Source organism: Onychostoma macrolepis, chromosome 02 (assembly GCF_012432095.1).
Source record: "Onychostoma macrolepis isolate SWU-2019 chromosome 02, ASM1243209v1, whole genome shotgun sequence".
NCBI lineage: Eukaryota > Metazoa > Chordata > Actinopteri > Cypriniformes > Cyprinidae > Onychostoma > Onychostoma macrolepis.
Window position 1 is genome coordinate 27,856,368 of NC_081156.1, and position 19,481 is coordinate 27,875,848.

Here is a 19,481-nt window from a genome sequence, read left to right on the forward strand (position 1 = left end):
GCAGCAAGTTCTTGTCATATTTCTCATATTTACACATTTTGTAAGTACAAATTGAGCCAATTTTAATAAATAAAATAATAATTAAAAACAATAATAAAATAAAATAAAAGGGCATCACAAGCATATGTTAAATTCATTTAGCAGAGACACAGTTCTTTGGGCTTTTTTAAGAAAACAAAACAAAACAAAAAACACTTTAAACACTAAATAAGCTTTCAAGGCTGTTTGAAAATGAGCAAAATTGTGTTTCAAGTTACTCCATTTAGTTTGATGAATATAAAATATTCCTAATAACAAAAACAGATCAATAATAAATAGGCATATTTTCCTTTTAGAAAAGCCATATTCATTTGAATGAAGTAAAACAAATGATACATTTAATAGTAGGATGCAGTTCATTTTAACACTTAGAAATTGTGACATTTCAGACCAAAACAAAGATGAACAGGGACATTCAAAAACTAAATGCACAATAGACACTTTTTTACAATTACAGAAAGAGCAGTTGTAATCTACATCCAGATGAAAAATGCTCTTGTTTCTTTAACAGGATATATTCTATGAGCAATTTTAAAGCACACTTCTTTGGTTTTATTTGTAACACAATACCAACTGAGAACTCCCCAAAAATGGTCCCACTCAAATTAGATTTAGATCTTCAGATCGTATAAATATTTAGCCTTTTACATAATGAAAGTAGTGCGACGCGTCCGATGCAAAGAATTTCAGTTGTTTTCTGTCATTCATAAGCAAAGATACTGGGGTTGGTTGGATCAGGGTTATTATTTTTTTTAATTAAACATTGGAATATGTTGATCCACATTCACTGATATCAACTGATTAAAAGATTAAAACCTGTAAGAGGTCAACCCATTGTTTGTCAAAATATTCTCCCAGTATTCATATTATAGGACTCGAATAATATATTTTGTAAACAGATGATTCTTTAAATATTACACTTGGTCCCTCTCAAATCCTATTCAAAGTAGGTGGATGCTATGACAGGCAGTAAAACATTAAAGTGATAAAACAATTTATGATATGTAAATCATAATCTTTTTAAACTATGTTAGTTGATATTAAAAATATGATTGTCAGGCAGACGTGTGGTGTAGAGTGGTTTCAAATGAATGTTTTCATTTTTTCTGTTGGTTTCGATTTTAACACCAAGCCCACAACAAAACTTTATTCTTGTGCCTAGTTTATTCGGAAAGTGGACTGTGCTGACCTCTGCTGGAGGAAATAATCTTGTGCATCTATGTCATCTCATAATTATTACCTAGTATATGCCACAGTTTCGACTTATGTCATAATAATTTACAAAAGCATGATTTTTTTCTTAAGTATCAGAATACATGAGTATTGAAAAAAAGCATACCATTATCATTAATAAAATCAATACAATTAGTTTATATTTATTGGCTGCAGCCAGGTGACGTCGTTTATAGAACGCTTCCGCAATGTGATAACGATCAGCAATACCTTATAATACCTTACGATAACAGCAGTTATATTCGCCTTGCTGCAGGCCGAACTGATACTGTGGAAGATGTTCTAACGTCATTTTTCGAACTTCCAGACAATTCTCGTTGAGTTAAAACAGCGCCGTATATAGATGGAGGTTCCTGACGGTGAGTAGAAGTTAAATGTGATACATTTGGAAGCTTCTTGCTGCGCTTTTGTCCCGCAGAATTTACAATTTCAGGACACACCTGCACAAGAAATTGGGCTACATTTTTGTCGATATGAGAACTTGCAGTCTGAATCATATGTAATGAGACGATTAAAAATATATATTGATATATTGATGATGCTAAAACAATAGTCCCGGGGTAAGATCTGGGTTTAGGGTTGGGGGTAGGTTAATGAATCCTCACACCACATTAATATGCTGGAAGCAAAATCTGATATAGGTATTGGTTATGCAACCAACTGTTTGATGGGAGGTAGCGTAATCAAATCGTCAGAGCGGCATAGCTATGGAAGCCGCTATAAATCTCGATTGATCTTTATCAGGGTTTCCGCGGGGTCTTAAAAAGTCTTAAATTGTACAAGAAAGTCTTAATTATGATTTCAAGAGGTCTTAAATTTGGAGACGGAAAGACAAGAATTGCGATATGGCTGAATGTGACAATTAAACTTCAAAAGGCTATGATTTCATTAAATATGAGCGCAGCAAGTTCAAAGTCCGGTGCTGCGGCGCTTTGTGTTCTGTCTTTACCGGGAAACCGTGATATTTTAGCCAAACGCGACACCTGCTGGTGGACAATGAATCAGTTAACAGGTTAAACTAGTGCGCGTATGAGTGCCTTCTTTCACTGCACGATTCAGTCTGTTAAAATACATTTAGAATGATCACATACTTTAAGATATGGGGGCAGAAAATGTATAGCCTATATTTATATCATTTCATATAGTTAATATCACATGAAGGGTACCATTTTTTTTTTCTTCTCCAAAAATCAGCATGATTACAATTGATATTGATTTTATGCAACAGTTCAATAAACAAGAAGTTAATATTAAGAGACTTACGTTTTAGACACCATATTGGCTGTTTTTGCTCTATTTCTCTAACAAAAATAATTCCAAACACAGCCACAGCACTGTTTTGCGTCTCTGAGCAACATGACTGAGTTTCGTTCCTGAATGAATCAACCGTTTAATGATTCGGTTCAATCGCAATGACTCCCTTATTAACGCTGACTTACTGCCACCTATTGGCCGTTTTAATTTCACATGTAAAGTATCTTCATTTTTTAAAATAATTTTAAACATCAGTTTTCAACGTTTTATGTTTCAAATATCAAAACATAATTTATGCATTTGTTACTGCGCAGGTTAGCATTCTGTGTCCCTCAGAGCTGCGTTATAGAGTGTGTAAATACATCTAAATGCCACTTAAGTATGCATTGCAAAGATAAATTTTGTTGATACTGATTTCATTTGCTCAGTAACAGCCCAAATGCAAGAATTTGACTCAAAAAACTATGCACACTTTTAGAAAAAATGGCATAAAGGTAAAAATGCCCATAAAACTTGTTGGAAAATACTAATTTCTATCACTGCTGTGAACTGACCACAGAATATGAAGAATATCAAAAAAATTCAGGAGTCAGCTGTCCATGGTAATCTTTAAGAGACCATCACAATAACACACTCAGCAAAATATCATCTCATTATCGTTATCGATAAAATCCCAGAAAATATCAAGATATCATTTTTTGCCAATTTCGCACACCCCTAATTCATGTTATTTAATTTATATAATAATTTATTGATGATAATTGTTGAAATCAATATTATTAATTTTAATGCTTTTCTATGCTTTTGACTTATCCATTTTCTTAAAAATGGTTTAAAGGCTAAAATGTAAAGTTGATCATTTTGCAAAACTTTTTGTTTTTGTGAAAACTTGTATCTGAATTGTAAATTATGCTTTTTACAGTCATTTTACAGTTTAATATGGTACTGTAGACATTACCCTACCCTGCTCATATGGTATTAAATTTATTTGTGCAGGTCTTAAAAAGGTCTTAAAAAGTCTTAAATTTGAGCTTACAAATCCTGCAGAAACCCTGTTTATGGATTTTTGGTTTAGATTTTAATTTTAGTGACCGTGCAGTTGACAGTCCTGAATATAAGAGGCGGAGAAAATATCCTGAACTTCAGAAGCCAACTGATGGTATTCACTCTTGTTTTTACTTATAAAATGACTTAACTTGAGCTTTGTCTTTGTTACAGTCAATCTGACAATGAAGGTTTCCTATATTATTTATTTTCCATTGATACTGTAAAATGTAATCACTTTAATTACATCAAGCTTATTTCAAACTTGCTTCTAAATTAATATTAGAATGCCTTCATCTTCACTTTTCTTTACGCCATAATTCTTTTTCAGGGCATGAAAAACACTTAGCATTGTTGCCACCTACAGTGCCCCTTAAAGTAAGTAGGATTGTATTTTCTGACCATTCCTCCATGCAGAATTCTTTTCTGTGTAATATTGGTGGTTTTTCTTGCATGTACAGCTGGTTTCTCGTGGGGCTTCTTCCTTGCTAAACTCCTGTTTAGACCAGATATATGTACTAATTGCATATGATTCTATTTATTGGTGCACCTGAATCTAATTTTAGGCACTTATAATTGTAAAGGTGTACTCATTTTTTTCTACTCTGGAAATTTCTGTTTCTGCTTTTCTAATTGTTTAAAATGTACATTATTCAGCATTGTCTTGTCATTTTATAATATATATATATATATATATATTTATTTATTTATTTTTATTTATTTATTTTTTCTTTGCATTAAAAGATGCATTCACGTCTTGTCTGAATTACCGTGATTGCAAGATTCCGACCTCTAAAACACATTCTTGACCTCTTAAACTAAGAATTTTCTGAGAGTTCTGACTTGTACCACCAGACCAGCGTGAAAACACTGCTCAACAAAAAAATGTTAGTTAAGTAATTATCTTATGTTTTGGTTTCATTATTCCTACTATTATTGACTATTTTTAATGTCTAAATAATGCAAGATTAATCAGAAAATAAAAAAAGATACAAAGTTTAATGCAGCCAACACAGAGTTGGATACTAATCTAATGTCTAATATCCCGCATAGTAAACTACAAGTTATAGAGGCATCTGCATAATGACTGTTACTTGTCGTGCTGTGGAAAAAGTACATTGTAAGTCATTTGTTAAATTATATAAGATGCCTTTTATCTTTTAAAATTGGTGAAAAGACAGTCCAATATCTCTGTCCATATATGTTGTGACAAAATTTTTCAAGGTTTGCACTTACATTTTCAGAACACTGTACTTGTAACTACAGGCTCAACAGTGTGCACTTCTTGTACTTGATCTGCTTAACACACTCATTGCTTTTGTTTGTTTGTTTTTTGAAGATCTCTCATGGCTTTAAAAAAAACTTGCCAGCATTGGAAGAGACTCCACACAGCCTGTCTAGGATGACAGGTAGGTCCTTATTTTCACTTCAAAAATGAACCCCCTCTTTAACAGAGGAGCCTAGTAACGATCACCGGTTTGACGATAAATCATTATAAAATTCCCCACGGTTAGTATTACCGTTTCATCTCTTCATTATCATTCAAACCGTATTCGATTACCGCGATTTGAACATCTCGCGATAAATAAGTACTGTCCAGCATAAAGCACAGTTTTCAGTAACAGTCTCACGCGCGCACAGCAGCAGAGTAACTTAGTTTCGTTTTGAGTGAAAACACGGTGGAAAAGCTGGGAGGTTTTAAAAGAGTGCTGAGGGAATTATACAAATGAATTAATTATATGAATGTACCTCTGAAGGTTCTGACTGTCTTCAGAAATGATTCGATGGCATTTTGTTTTCATCTTCACTCCATGTAATACCTAAAGGAAGTGTTCTTAATCGCAATACTGCTTTGTCCACGGAGTTTACGGGAAACAGCTGTATTCAGCTTTTCCATATAAAGCGCCACCTGCTGTCAGAGAGTGGATTTACAGACACTTATATTTACATTCAGCCTGTGTGCAGTTTCTGTCTGGACAAAAATGGACCGAATTTGCATGCCCTGCTGTAATTTTAACCGGTTGAGGAAAAACAAGCTTATGTGGATTCTACACATTTAAACAATTCAGATAAGTTATGTAGAATTATTTATGGAGCAGATAAAATACATATAACCATTTATTAATCAATTATCATTTTGACTTGACCCTTTTCTTTATTTAAAGGCTGAAATGTGAGGTTTACCTTTATATGAAACTTTTTCAAAGCTTTATTTGAACATTTACGATAGATATTTGAACATGCTATTAAACTGTTGTCAGTCAAGATGTCATTTAAAATCCAAACATCATTGGTAATGTTATTGTTTTAGTGATTATGCAAACAAAAAGTAATTTTATTTGTTGATTTTTAAATATAAAACCGGGTGAAGGGATTTATGTGTCTGTACTTTTTGAACATCTCCAGCACATTTTAATATTGCCGTGATAATACTGATAACATTTTGATCGTGATCATTTTTGGTCACTATAATCGTGATAAGAAATTTTCATTCTGTTACATCCCTAGAGCCTACATTCTGTATTCTGAGTTAATAGAATCCTACCACAATAAGAAAGGTGATGTATTTTATATTTGAAAAAAACAGATGTTATGCCCCTGGTCTAGGTCAGCGTGTAACATAAATGACAAGAAGGCAACACTTCTTAAGTACTCCTTTTTTTTATTATTATCTTTTCTCATTCCCTTATTGGGTTTTGTAGCGTTAAATTGATAACACTAGCTTAAAGGAAATGACAAGGAATAAAGGAAGCAAAATCTTCAGGGGTGAGCTAATGCCAAAACAATAAACAAAACAAACTAACTCGCACACAAAGAACTACCTTCCCTACAATGCAACCAAAGAAACAAAACAAAACATACAATAACGTACCCTATCTCCTTATCTATCCATAAACAGGAGAAAAAGTGCTGGCCATTTAGGCCCAAACAAAAAAAGGCACTCACCCCCTACAGCTTCGCAAACAATTAAGAAGTTACAGACAGAATCAACATGTTGGTATGGTTAACATAAAAGGCACATGATCCAAAGGTTAACAGCACTCTGTTAAACCTCAAGGAAAAGATGTCACAGGAGTCAAAATCGGTCACACTATATTTCCACCAGCTAACACACAGGTAGCTATGACAGCGGTCAGTCAAGCACAACAAAGAGGCAGAGAGAGCTCACTCCAGAGGAACTCAGGCAGAATTTATAGTCCAGGCCCTTTTCTCTGGTCCAATCAGCAACAGCCTCGCATTACGTCCAAACCAATCCTGAAAAGGAATAGAAACGGCAACAAAGCCAAAGAATAACAGCATTACTTCATAGACGTAACACAGACATCACATTATTTTTGTTTGTATAAATGCTTTAATTGCTAAATTTTACAATTAGTCCTTTATAAGGAATATTAATTATACCTATTAATAAGGCAGTAGGTATGAAGCAATTTTGGGTTATTTTCTATCTGTATAGTCAGTTTAATGAGCTCTCATATCAGCATTTCACAGGGGCTTTAACATCTCTTAGAAGATAATTTACTACGTAGCCTATGAAACATTGCAAATGACATAAGCAAATAAAACAAAAAACAGTATACATTGTATACAGTGTAGTGTTGATTTCTAGATACTGATTATGAGTATAAAATGCAATATATTTGAAGTTTATTACAAAATAGTCAAATATATCCATTGTTTGAGATTCCAGGGAGACTGATTTGATTTGGAGCGCCTGAGTTTGCTGCTGAGCTCTTGTAGTATTGTTCTCTGATTGGTAGATCCAAGGTGCTCCCTACTTCAAAGATTATGGGCAATATGTCTTAACAGGAAATTTGGCAGTTATACACAATTAAAACAATATATAGTTAAATTCACTCTGACAACCTCTGTGTTCATGGTAGGCCAGTCTTGTTAAGAAAGTTAAATGTTTTTTCCCCCTGTAAATTTCGTTGTCTCTACAGAGAAAGTAGTTTTTAATGACAGATTTATTTCTCGGGGTATATTGAGACATTGAAAGAAGCTGTAGTTTCTCAGTGTCTAGAAATTGCAATGGTTTTTCTTTTTGTTTGTTTTCTTTTTCCACTTATTTGTGGCTTTCGTACACTATAGTTGTCTCTGCAAATTAAACTGGCAATCTGTGAAGAAACTATTTTAACATTAAAAAAGAGCACACTTCACCAGTGTGCAGGTGTATAATTTATTGGTTTGAGTTTGATTTTAGATGTAATACATTTATTACAATCACACCTGATATACCACTCAACTTGATTTATCCCAAATACCCTCATCTTGAAGCCCTAATGCTCTAGCCTGACTAGACGTGTGTCCTCAATAATTTTTTTCTGCAGAGCTCACCACACAAACATCAGGTGCAGATGAAAAGCCCAGTGACCCCTCTGAACTAAAATATAGGAAGAGACAGAGAGAAATCTATGAGAAACAAGACATGGGTATGGACACTTTTTGTACTTGCTCTGCTTATCACAAATTCCTTTTTCTAAAAATAAATGGCAATGATAAATGATAAATAATCGGTGTAATTATATTGTTGGGTAATCAACTGATTGTCCTTTAGGAGCTGAGGAGATTGTACAGCAGTATAAGCTGTCAGTCAAAAAGAAGTATGAGAGTGTGTTGAGCTTCCTGTGTGGTGAACAAGAGTCGTTTTCTGCCCTGTATACTGCACCAGTGATCGTGCAAAAAAATGCAAATGGAAGTTTTAAGAACATCTGTTTGTCTGAGTTGTTTCAGTTGTATGGTCTGATAACTATCATTCTCCAAGGTGACTCTGGCAGTGGTAAAACCATCATAGCACAGAAGATTATGTTGGACTGGGCATCTGACGCAGTTTCTGTTAGACGTTTTAAGTTAGTTTTCTATCTGAAGTGTGAAGAGCTGATGTGTATTTCTGAAGAGATGAACTTAATTCAACTCCTGAGCTACACTTGTAGTTTAACATCAGAAGAGATCTCACAGATACTACAGCAGTCACCAGAGAAGGTGCTTTTCATCATTGATGGATTTGATGAGTTGAGACTTACACAGGACATTTATGACATGTCAGCGCACACTAATCCACTTCAAAAAGCCCCACCTGAAGTCATTCTTTTTGCCCTCTTAAGAGGTCGCATCCTGCCAAAGTCCTTCCTGCTGGTCACCACCAAAACTAAGGACACAGTAAACAAGCTGCTGAAAGGACAACCATGTTTCACTGAGATCATGGGCTTTTATGAGAAGGAGGTGGAGAAGTACTTCCAGAAGTTCATCTTCATTAAAGCATATTATTCTGTGATAGCAAATGAAACCCTTTTCACTGCCTGTTCCATTCCCATTATCTGCCGTATCATCAGTGATAGGGTCAAATTAGGTGCAGTAACAAACAAAGTAAAAACCACTACTTCCATCTACGCTGACTTTGTGTCCACTCTACTGGAGCATCACTGCCAGGGTTTAAGTCAGTCTGTGCCGACCCTGCTGAGGAGTCTGGGTCAGCTGGCAGAGAGAGGGATGCTGGAACAACAAGTGCTGTTTGATGAGAAAGGCTTGCATGAAATTTCAGACCCTGCTTACAGTCCATTCCTGTCCAGGTTACTCTTTAAAAGAAGAATCTGGCAGGAGACAATGTTCAGTTTCATGCATTACAGCTTTCAGGAGTTCTTCACCGCTCTGTTCTATGTTCTTCTGGATGAAGAAGAGTCCCAGGAAAAAGTTAAAGAGCTGCTTCACACTGTAGAGAGAGGATGTGTTTTTTCCTCTTGGACTTATGGAGACTTTTCAACAGCAGATGTTGAAGTAAGACATGCAAAACTGCTGCAGCCTGTGATTCTGTTCCTCTGTGGTCTCTGTAAGAAAAAATGGATCCCATCATTCTTTGAAAAGCTCAACATGGCTGTCTCTATCAGTGTAGAAACCCAGCTAAAGGAATGGATCAATCAGTGTTCACAGAGATATCAAAATGAACACATGCTGTTCATTCTCCATTGTCTCTACGAGCTTCATGAGAAGAGCTTTGTTGGAAAGGTCTTGGATGGTTTGTTTTTGATAGATCTGTCGAATACACCACTGAAAATGGCAGATTGTTGGGTGTTGAAGTACTGTTTAAAGTGTTGTGAACACATCAGAAACCTGAAACTCCATGTAACATCTGATAATCTGAAGATGCTCCAGCCTGAACTGTCCCGCTGTAAAGAGCTGTGGTGAGTGAAAATCAGGCAATAACAATCTTAACAGACTTTCCCAACCTTTTAATCCAAACTATCAAGAATTTCATGTCACCAAGCAACACATGAATTGAATGCCAGTCCTAAACTGCTGTATAAGGAGTAGGCTATTAAATACCTGATATGTTGTCTTCTTTTTACCTACAAAGGTTAATGATGGATCACATTTCAGACGATGTTGTTTGTTTGATCACAGCTGCTGGTGAAGGAAAGATTCTGCATAAACTGATGTAAAGTGTATTTAATTTCTGAATAACATTGAAAAGAAATTAATTAGTGCTGTATTAAAATATTCAGTATATTTCATGAGTTTGATGTAATATATACAATTTGATTGCAGTAATGCACTATATATATTATTTATTTTAATTGCCAGTATAAAGCTGCTTGAAAACAGTGGAGGTGTGTTCTGCCCAGAGACTGTTTCAGTCAAAAATAAAGACATCACGTAAGAAGCAGCTCACGACCACCACCATTTATCTCACTTGTTAAATACTGAAGTGTAGTCTCATCCCATACTTTAGCTACACTAATGTTTGTTCATATCTCTTGCTGCTTCAGGTTGTCTGTTTGCTCATCAGTGGTCACAGAAACATCATTAAAGACAGAATTTACTCTAACCTGTCCAAACACATTGATTTCCATCATCAAGTGGGTGAAAACACAGAATGAGCGGGCTATGTACAGTTACAGTTATTTGTGAGTGGAGGCTTCATTCATTCTTTTTTCAGATAACCCTTAAGAATTGCTATCATTTCCATCATGCTGAGCATTTTAGAATACAATTACATTTTTCCAAAAAGGTTATTTGGTTCAGCTGATGTAATTGAATTTGACAGGGAGCACATCTCTGGCAGAGCAGCAGAGTGTGAATACATTTATTTGGTGATTTTATATTTTATTCATATTATGATTTATTTTATGATCATCTATTGGTGACGATACACTTTTTTTAGCAAGGCTGCTGGGCAGTGTGGCTGAGTGCTGCTACTTGGGCACTTTCCCATTGAGAATGGGCAACAAATTTCTGTCTGGATATTTTAGATGGGTCGTGGGCCCTGTGTTTCACCTGGTTGCCCGTTGACAGCAACATTGTCCAGCAACATTGCTTAAAAAGTTGCCCCATGTATCATCACCTTTATAGAAAATCAATTTATTTATTTCATTTAATCTTACTTTGATTTTTATGTAGCTTTAGATCTTTAAGCTTTGTGTTTGAGAACCAGCATGTCACAAATATAAATTAGTTTTTTTGTTGTTGTTCAGTGGACTTGAGGAAGAGGAAATTCGTCTGTTGATGTTCCTGAAATCTCTGTCTGGTTTGAAGAAAGTCTGTCTGCAGGTTTCAAATCTGACTAACAAATTGGCCAAAAACATCCTGTACCTCATTCAGGATTGTCCCAGTCTGACTGAATTCAGGTAACTCAACATCTGGCCATTAAAATAGGTTTTATTCAGTTTTGGTATTACTTGTGTACATCTAAAATAACCACTTGATTGCTAATATCAAATATCATTACACCTTAGGTTTTTCCCATTTGTTGCCCATGTAAACCAGAAGCTCTTACAGTTTCAAAATAAATGTAGTAAATTTGTTACAATGTATTTCAGTTTAAATATCAGAAAAAGCATCCTGGTGCAAATCCAGTCCCTGATGGAAAAATTAAAGCAGATGGGTTGGACTCTGACGGTGTAAGATTTTATGATACCATTTCATTAGTCTTTTCTTTCATTTTGATATGGATATTATTTTTCTGTAGATATACAGAAAATAATAATTTTGCAGAATAGTCATCATCCATGTTGAATGTTATTTCAATTAGCTGGAGGACATCCCTGTTTATACAGCCAGATGTGGAGAGATTCACAAAGGTGGAGGTGAAGACAAAGAGAGAAATGAAGGAGAGTAAAGGTAAGCAAAATGTTTACTGTCCTAAAAATTAGAAGTTCCAAAAGTGGTGAAATTTTTTTGCTTGAGTCGGTGAGACTTCTTATACTGTTCTGTTTAAATTAATTTTTTAGTTCCTAATAAAGTTATTGGCCAAATGACATGTAACTATGTTTTATTTACCTTTATTTATTTGTTCAATTTAATGAAATGGTTTAATTAACAAACACGTGTTTACTCTTAATTAGGACTTAATTTCAGGATAGAGAAAGCAAAATATCATCTCATTGTGATATTTAGTTTTGAGTTTTCAGCCTAGGCATAGAATTGAAGGCAGATAATAAGTTTTCATTTAAAAATTCAGTGGCTTTGTTTTCAGTGTTTTTTTTTAAGCCACTGAGTCATTTTAAACAACTATTCAGGACATATCAGCATAAGTGTATTGAACAAGACATTCAATCTGATCTGATTTTCTTAAAACTTGAGTTTTTTTTTTTAACTTAATGTTTTCCCCTTGTTCTTAATGGTCTTTAAAGTGTTTGAATTGTGTTTTGTCTGACAGTAGGTGAGAGTTCAGATTCTGTGTCTTATTCATCATTAAAAGTTGAATCGCCTACTGAACAATCAGTGAGTAGCAGCTGTGCCATTAAGGATTTGTTTCTTTCATTCTTTCTTTCTATTTGTTGCTTTGCCAGTACACCTGTATTTATTTCAGAAATATGCTTTCAAAAAGCTTCCAAAACATCTCCAGACTCAGTAATTCATCACACAAATATCAGAGTGAACTGCAGAAATTTAACATTTACTCTTTTCAATAATAGTATTTTGAGTGTTCACTATTCTTTTATTTTCTTTTCTTTTCTATACTTCAGTTCTCAGAAAATGCAGAAGTGTTCACACCTGAACTTATTCAGAGAGGTGATGAGGACAAACACAAGAATACATACAGGTATTGATACATACACTATTGTTTTTATTTTATGTTTTATGCCTAAGCTATTGAGTTAGACTGTGTTTTTTTTACATAATAAAAGATGCAGGTACTTATGACTTAATATAATATATAAAAAATCTCCTGCAGGTTTCTGTGTGCACATGCTGGTCAGTTTCAGTGCAGTCTGACCAACCTTGTGTTTGTGATGGAGGGTGAAGGAAAGATACTGTATAACATTGTTTCATGGGATCCCCGTCTTTTGGATGGTTTGGGTCAGATGAAGCCTGCAGGACCCTTGTACAACATTGACTGTGCTGCAGGTTCAGTCTCACAACTGCACCTTCCACATTGTGAAATATTCACTGGTATGTTTATTTATACGTGCTAAATGTAATATTAATATGTTTCACAGTGGTTGACAACTATAGAACTCAGTGTCTGATAATTTACATGTCAAATTATTTGAAACTGCAAATCAGCAAGGAGTGAAATAAGAGAATTTTCAAATAAGAACTTAATGCACAAAGGTCATGAATTTTAACAAATAAGATAAACAGTTAAGATTTTAACAAAATTCTTAAATGTATTTTTCAGAGAAAAATACGGACGGTTTGGCTGTAGCACATTTCACTGGTGGTAATATAGAAATGATACAGCCATTCAATGTGACTAAATCTCATGTGATCATTGACATCAAAGACCTCTCCATATTTGGACTCATAAAAAAGATATTTTCTGGTTCCCCCATTGTTGCCCAAGTGTTGTTGTTCCTTCGACCTGTAACTGTTGAGCAGGAACAGAAAATACTTAATGTCCATTTGCTTCCAGGGAACGTTCCAGTATCAGAGGTACTGCTATCTGAATGTATTGTTTCTTTATGCTCTGTCTTTTTGCCATTCACTTTGTTTAACAGAGTATTCTAACAAAACTTGTATCTCTTGAAGCTCCTTTAACAAACATTATGAGCTTTTTTTTGTGTATATCTGTAATAGGCATACCTGAACCTGCAGCAAACTTCAGTATAGCATTGACACATTCAGATAGAAGGATCCTTCATGCACTGACTTTCAAATGAACACTAGATCCAAACACAGACAATAGAATGTAACATTGCATACCGCCAATCATCTCTTAAATTAGAGTTTGCATTCAATCCTGCTCAATGTTCTGCATTTGTACAGCATCACTCAGCCACTGTAGTTCAGACACCACTTTAAAATGCTGAAAATGACTACACAGTACATTTGGATGTTATAACACTTTGTCATTTGATTAACTACTGCTGCCTCTTTTAAATAAAATTCTGTTTGGCTTTATTAATGTGTGACATTATCACCTGCTTGAACTGTATTGTAGTTGGTTAGTAAATATGATGCCGGATTTTGTACTGAAATGCATTTTGAAGGTTACTGTTTAAGTAAATTTACTTTGGTTCAAATGTATCCATTTTTGTCCCCCCTCCTCAAGGTCCAGTGCTACCACCAGGATAAAACATACATTGAGACAAGTTCACAATGTCATCTGTTTCCTGGCAGACAATACAGTCTGTGTTGTCAGCCAGAGAAATGTGAAGTGCAACCAATGGTAACACTTTTTATTGAAATTTTTTTTTTTTTAATTCCAATTCAGAAGCTCATGATTGAGTTAAATTTATGGTATTGATTTAATTCGATATAAGGGTAATGGCAGTTTTTCTTAAGGAAAATAAATATTCTTGTTTGGTACATTTATTATTATTATAATATAGATTAAAATTAACAATAGAAATAATTACTATTTATTTTCAGATATGATAATCCACACTCAAATAAAGCGCCCAGCTCTAATCTGCTAAACATGACTATAAGGCATGAAAATGTTAAATGTTATAAGCATTGACTTTAAGATTTAAAGCTGTAAAGCTGCTTTGAAAGAGTATGTTGTGTTATACTGTTGGTGCTCTTTTTACAGAGTGAGATTTTTGAGTGTAATAATTTTGGCCAAAACCATCATCCCACGTTTGAAGTGTTTCTGGATGTCAACATCAAGGAGGTCAGATTGGGTGTTTTGGACAAAAGTGTAGATGGGACGGAAGTGTGGAACAGACGGCGAATCCTTCTCACAGGTAACTCTGTGACATGACTCTGATAAAATTCTTTTTTTCCCCCTAAAAATAGTTACACATGCTACTAACAAAAAGTAGCCAACTATACATTAAGGAAGCAATGCAGTGTCTAAATAACAATCGAATTATGCATTTATTTTGTGATCAGCAATATTATAAAATCTGACACACAACAATGATCTCTGTTAGAGTCACAGCATTGAACAGATAATCTTACACTACACCAATAAATACAAACCAAAAACAACTAAAGCTAGAACAATTTCCATATTGAAGAAATTGTGGTTCATCATTTTTTTTTTTTTTTTTACTGGTTCATTTGCATGAACAGTCCAAACGTTACATCCCAGCATGAACACTTGAAATGGAGGCTTGGACACAGAAACAGTATTTGTGACCCTGGACCACAAAACCAGTCTTAAGTGTCAGTTTTTCTGAATAAATAAGCTTTCCATTGATGTATGGTTTATTATGATCAGACAATATTTGGCTGAGATACAACTATTTGAAAATCTGGAATCTGAGGGTGCAAACAAATCTAGAAAATCGCCTTTAAATTTATCCAAATGAAGTTCTTAGCAATGCATATTACTAATCAAAAATGAAGTTTTGATATATTTACGGTAGTAAATTTACAAAATATCTTCATGGAACATGATCTTTACTTAATATCCTAATGATTTTTGGCATAAAAGAAAAATTGATAATTTTGACCCATACAATGTATTTTTGGCTATTGCTACAAACATACCCCAGCGACTTAAGACTGGTTTTGTGGTCCAGGGTCACATTTGTTATGTCATGATGTAACAAACAGATACCTCTGAAATAACTTTAAAATGTTTATGACCGGTATTTCTCAGTGATCTCTTATGTATGTTTTTATTATTAGCACCAAGTCAAGGTTTAGAACCTCCTGCTCAAAGAAGGATCACAGGTACCTTCCACAGTATTTTTGTCTTGTTGTGTTAAAGTCTTGTTTTCTGAAAGTTTTAACAAAATTAAGTGAGTTTATGCTTAAAACAAGAACAAATATGTCAATGAGGTATGAAAACATTTCCCATTGAGTTAAGGTGATTTTTTTCTGGGCTTGTTATAAGTTACTAATACATTAATACTAATAATTTTCTGTTCCCTATACATTTACATTTAGAGAATCTATGATGTGTTGTGTTCCCTTTAATTTTCTTTACTTAATCTTAAAAAGATCTTTAAAAAAACTCTTAAATTGACCTTCATAAAACCTGCTGGAACCCTCTTTCACACACATTCTTGAAAAGTAACTTGAAGTAACTTGAAATAGTAACTTCAAATCTTATTTTGTTTTCCATCAGAAACTGAATTTGTGAACAAACACAGAGATAAACTCATTGAGAGAGTTTCATCGGTGATGACTATTGCTGATGGTCTGAGGACCAAAGACATGATTCCAGGTGAAATGTACAGTAAAGTTCATGCTGCAGAACCACGGCAGGAGAAAATGAGACTCTTGTTGGATATTCTTGAGTCTGGAGGAGCTGCTGTAAAAGCAGAATTCTACAGACTGCTGAAGAAGAATGAACCTCATCTAGTAGATGAACTGGAGTCTGGACCAGCTGACTACAGTAATGCTGAGAAATTTCAGTCAGATTGAGACATAAAGCATGTAATATACATGTAATGGCTGACGCTATTGTTTACAATACAACTGGAGCACATGCAGCTGAGCTGAGGGGCGGGACGTTTAGATGTGCAGTAGAGGCGGTTTAGCGAATCACAACACACTGAGCCAGCTAACCAATCAGAGCCCATCATGTATTTCTGAGGGAGGGGCTTCATAAAAACAGGAAATAATCGAGGCGTTTGTCAGAGAAGGGACAGAGCGGTGTGGAATAAAGGTAAATTATATGAAAAATAATGCGTTTTACATGTTAGACTGCACCCCATAAACACAATCAAGCCTAGAAAAAAACCAGTAAACCACCCCTTTAATATACCAAGTTATTGAAGTACTGAAATCTGTTTTGTACCTTTGTATTACACTGATAACCAACAAATGCAGGTGGTGATGAGAAAGTCACATGATGAACCAAAGCCCATCACAAGCAGATTTTAAATAATAACATATATAGAAGGTGCAGAGTGTCATTCACACAAACATTAAACATCATCTTGGTGAGACTCATTAAACTGAAATATGCAATAAACATTCATTTAACAACATTAGATGTAACATACAACCCTAATAAACATAACTGATAAGAAAAAAACTAAGAAGAAACCTAGTTATTTCAAAGAAAAAACATCAAATTCAAACAAAATTTGAAATGCAACGCAGAGAATTCTGGGAATGTCAATTTATGGTTTTTCCCTGTAAATTTTACGTTCTTTTTCACTTCCAAAAGCGGTATTTCACCGTAAAATTGTCTGAAATGTCTATTACAGTTTTTCACCGTATATATTAGGGCAGGGGTTCCCAAACTCGGTCCTGGAGCCTCCCCAACACCGCACATTTTGCATGTCTCCTTTATCAATCACACCTGATTCAACTCATCAGCTCATTAGTACACTGTAAAAAATGATGTGATGAAAAAGTCATGACAACTTATGTTTTAAAGTTACTTTAACTCATAAAAATAATTTAAGCAATTTCAACTTTTTTTTTGTAAGTTATGCTAGATTCAACTTGATTTTTTAAGTCAGTTTAATGTTATTGAAATTCAAGGAGACCAATTTAATTCAGTGAACTTAACATTTTAAGTTCTAACTTACTGGCACACTGTAAAAACAAAAAAAAAGTTGAGCCAACTTAAAAGTTTGCGTGACTTATTTTTGTGCACTGTAAAACCCGACAAGTTAGGTTAACTCAAACTGTTTGAGTAAACTTATTGCCTTAAACCATTTACATTTTTAAAACTAACAATTATGAGTGCTCTGAACTTATTTCAGTTGAGTTCACTAAAATAAGATATACATTGCAATTAAGTGATTAATTGAGTAATAATTGAGCATTAGTGATGAACACCTGCTGTTAACAAACACAATCACTGAAGAAAAAGAAACACAAGAACAACTAACTTTAGTCACAGCCTTAGATGAAATCAACTGAAATAAAATACATTAAATCTCTCAAGACCTGATTAAACAACCCCACAAACAGCATCCACTTATTAATAATCAGACTGACTTTATTTCTGTCAGACATCTACAGAAGATCTTATTGAGAATTAACTAAGGTTTAGATGTTGATTTATTGTTTCATTTGAAGTAACCATGTTAGAGATCAGTGTCTGCTTTAGATGGGCTCTTGACCCTTGACTTCTTTTTTTTCCCCCTCCTCTTTTTCTCTGGCTGTTGTAACCATGTGTTCCTCAAACATATTTGTTACAACTCAAAAGCCCAGAGAAAATGATCAGTAGTTGGTTGTTATATGTTTATAATGACAATCATCTGTTAGCGAACTGATCTCATTGTGTGTCTAATCTCTGATTAAATGGATGTTGTATTGATTATAGTATGAGTGATTCTAAGAGCCAGTGGTTCCGTGATAGTCAGTTAATAGAAAGGACTTTCCAAACAGTTTGTCCACACAAAGTTTTAATCTATGGTAGCAACTAGACTCACACAGACATCAAGAATCAGCTTGTGAACCTCAACAATGGTGACCATTATGAAACAAGAAAAAAAAGAAAATTCATGCTGCAATGCATGCTGGGTACTAGCATAGTACAAAACTCATCCATGGATCCCAGCATGCATTGCTGCATGATTTTTTTTATTTATTTATTTATTTTTTATATGGTCACCATTGTTGAGGTTCACAAGTGATTACTTTTTTTTTTTAACTTGACATGATTAGTTGAAACAACTAATACTGAAAAGTCCAATCAACTTACAGAGAGCAGTTCAGCGCCAGTCAGGATTTTACAAAGTGAGTTGAAATGACTTGTATTTGTAATTTGTTTATACTTAAAAATTTAAGGCAGCTACAAAACTTATGTTTTTAAGTTGAAATAGGTGGAAATTTTTTACAGTGTAGCAACTCCAAGACCTGAAATGGGTGTGTCAGACAAAGGAGACATGCAAAATGTGCAGTGTTGGGGAGGCTCCAGGAACGTGTTTGGGAACCCCTGTATTAGGGGAACTTACCGTTAGCCATTTAACAGGCTTTTTCAGAGTTTTTTACCGTTAAAATCACGATAATTTTTTATTAAGTAGGACACCACATGTTATTGTTTTAAGCCTTTATTGAGAAAATGTTTATAACATGTATTAGCAAGACTGTAGCTAGAGATGAATTAGCAAGAGCGTTGAAGAAAAAAGAAGGTGGACAGTACCTCAGCTGGTGTGTTTCAGATGAAGAGTAGAAGACAGCAGAGCAAAGAATCCCGAAGAAGAAAAATGAGAAGATGCAAAGTCTTTTATACACCACTTCTGAGGGGATTTCCAGTATGATGTCACAAGACATTGGGATCCACCTGCTGTCTATAAGAGACTGAAGTGCAATGATGAAATCAGATGCTGCTTCGAGACCAGCTGAAGAGCTCTCCGGCACCAGAACCATCGCTGATATTGCTTTGAGCAAGGAACTTTTTCATATTTATACTTTATTCAATACTTATATACAGTAGTTGTAGAATATTTGTACTGCTTACTTAATAACTGTAATAATAAACTGACTTGTATTTATATAACAAAAGTCTGCCTCCCTGGCATTGATTAGCTAAGCTAGAACAGACCACGGAGAAGCCTTCTGTGACCTGTTTTGTAAGTATGAACTTAGATGCTTATGAGAGAGGACAG

At 34.5% G+C, this 19,481-nt stretch overlaps 1 protein-coding gene across 8 annotated transcripts; it reads left to right on the forward strand.

Annotated features, from left to right (window-relative positions):
• The first annotated feature begins 411 nt into the window (after window positions 1-411).
• Window positions 412-19,366, forward strand: LOC131551319 (NACHT, LRR and PYD domains-containing protein 1 homolog). Of its 8 annotated transcripts, XR_009273730.1 has the most exons (21): window positions 412-1,631; window positions 3,602-3,685; window positions 3,902-3,948; window positions 4,910-4,979; window positions 7,902-8,003; window positions 8,129-9,749; window positions 9,923-10,003; window positions 10,150-10,221; window positions 10,335-10,472; window positions 11,040-11,192; window positions 11,385-11,465; window positions 11,597-11,685; window positions 12,224-12,288; window positions 12,534-12,610; window positions 12,743-12,960; window positions 13,190-13,443; window positions 14,063-14,179; window positions 14,546-14,699; window positions 15,592-15,636; window positions 16,034-17,150; window positions 18,784-19,364. XR_009273730.1 is itself a non-coding variant. In XM_058794169.1 (20 exons), exons 1-20 carry the CDS (start codon window positions 1,616-1,618, stop codon window positions 16,330-16,332), a joined length of 3,780 nt encoding a protein of 1,259 aa, XP_058650152.1. In that variant the 5' UTR covers window positions 412-1,615; the 3' UTR covers window positions 16,333-19,365. The 8 variants fall into 8 exon arrangements, 7 of the variants coding, with proteins under 7 accessions (XP_058650152.1, XP_058650143.1, XP_058650180.1 ...); XM_058794169.1 differs by having other exon boundaries at window positions 12,227-12,288; window positions 16,034-19,365; XM_058794160.1 differs by having other exon boundaries at window positions 16,034-19,364.
• Window positions 19,367-19,481: the final 115 nt, after the last annotated feature.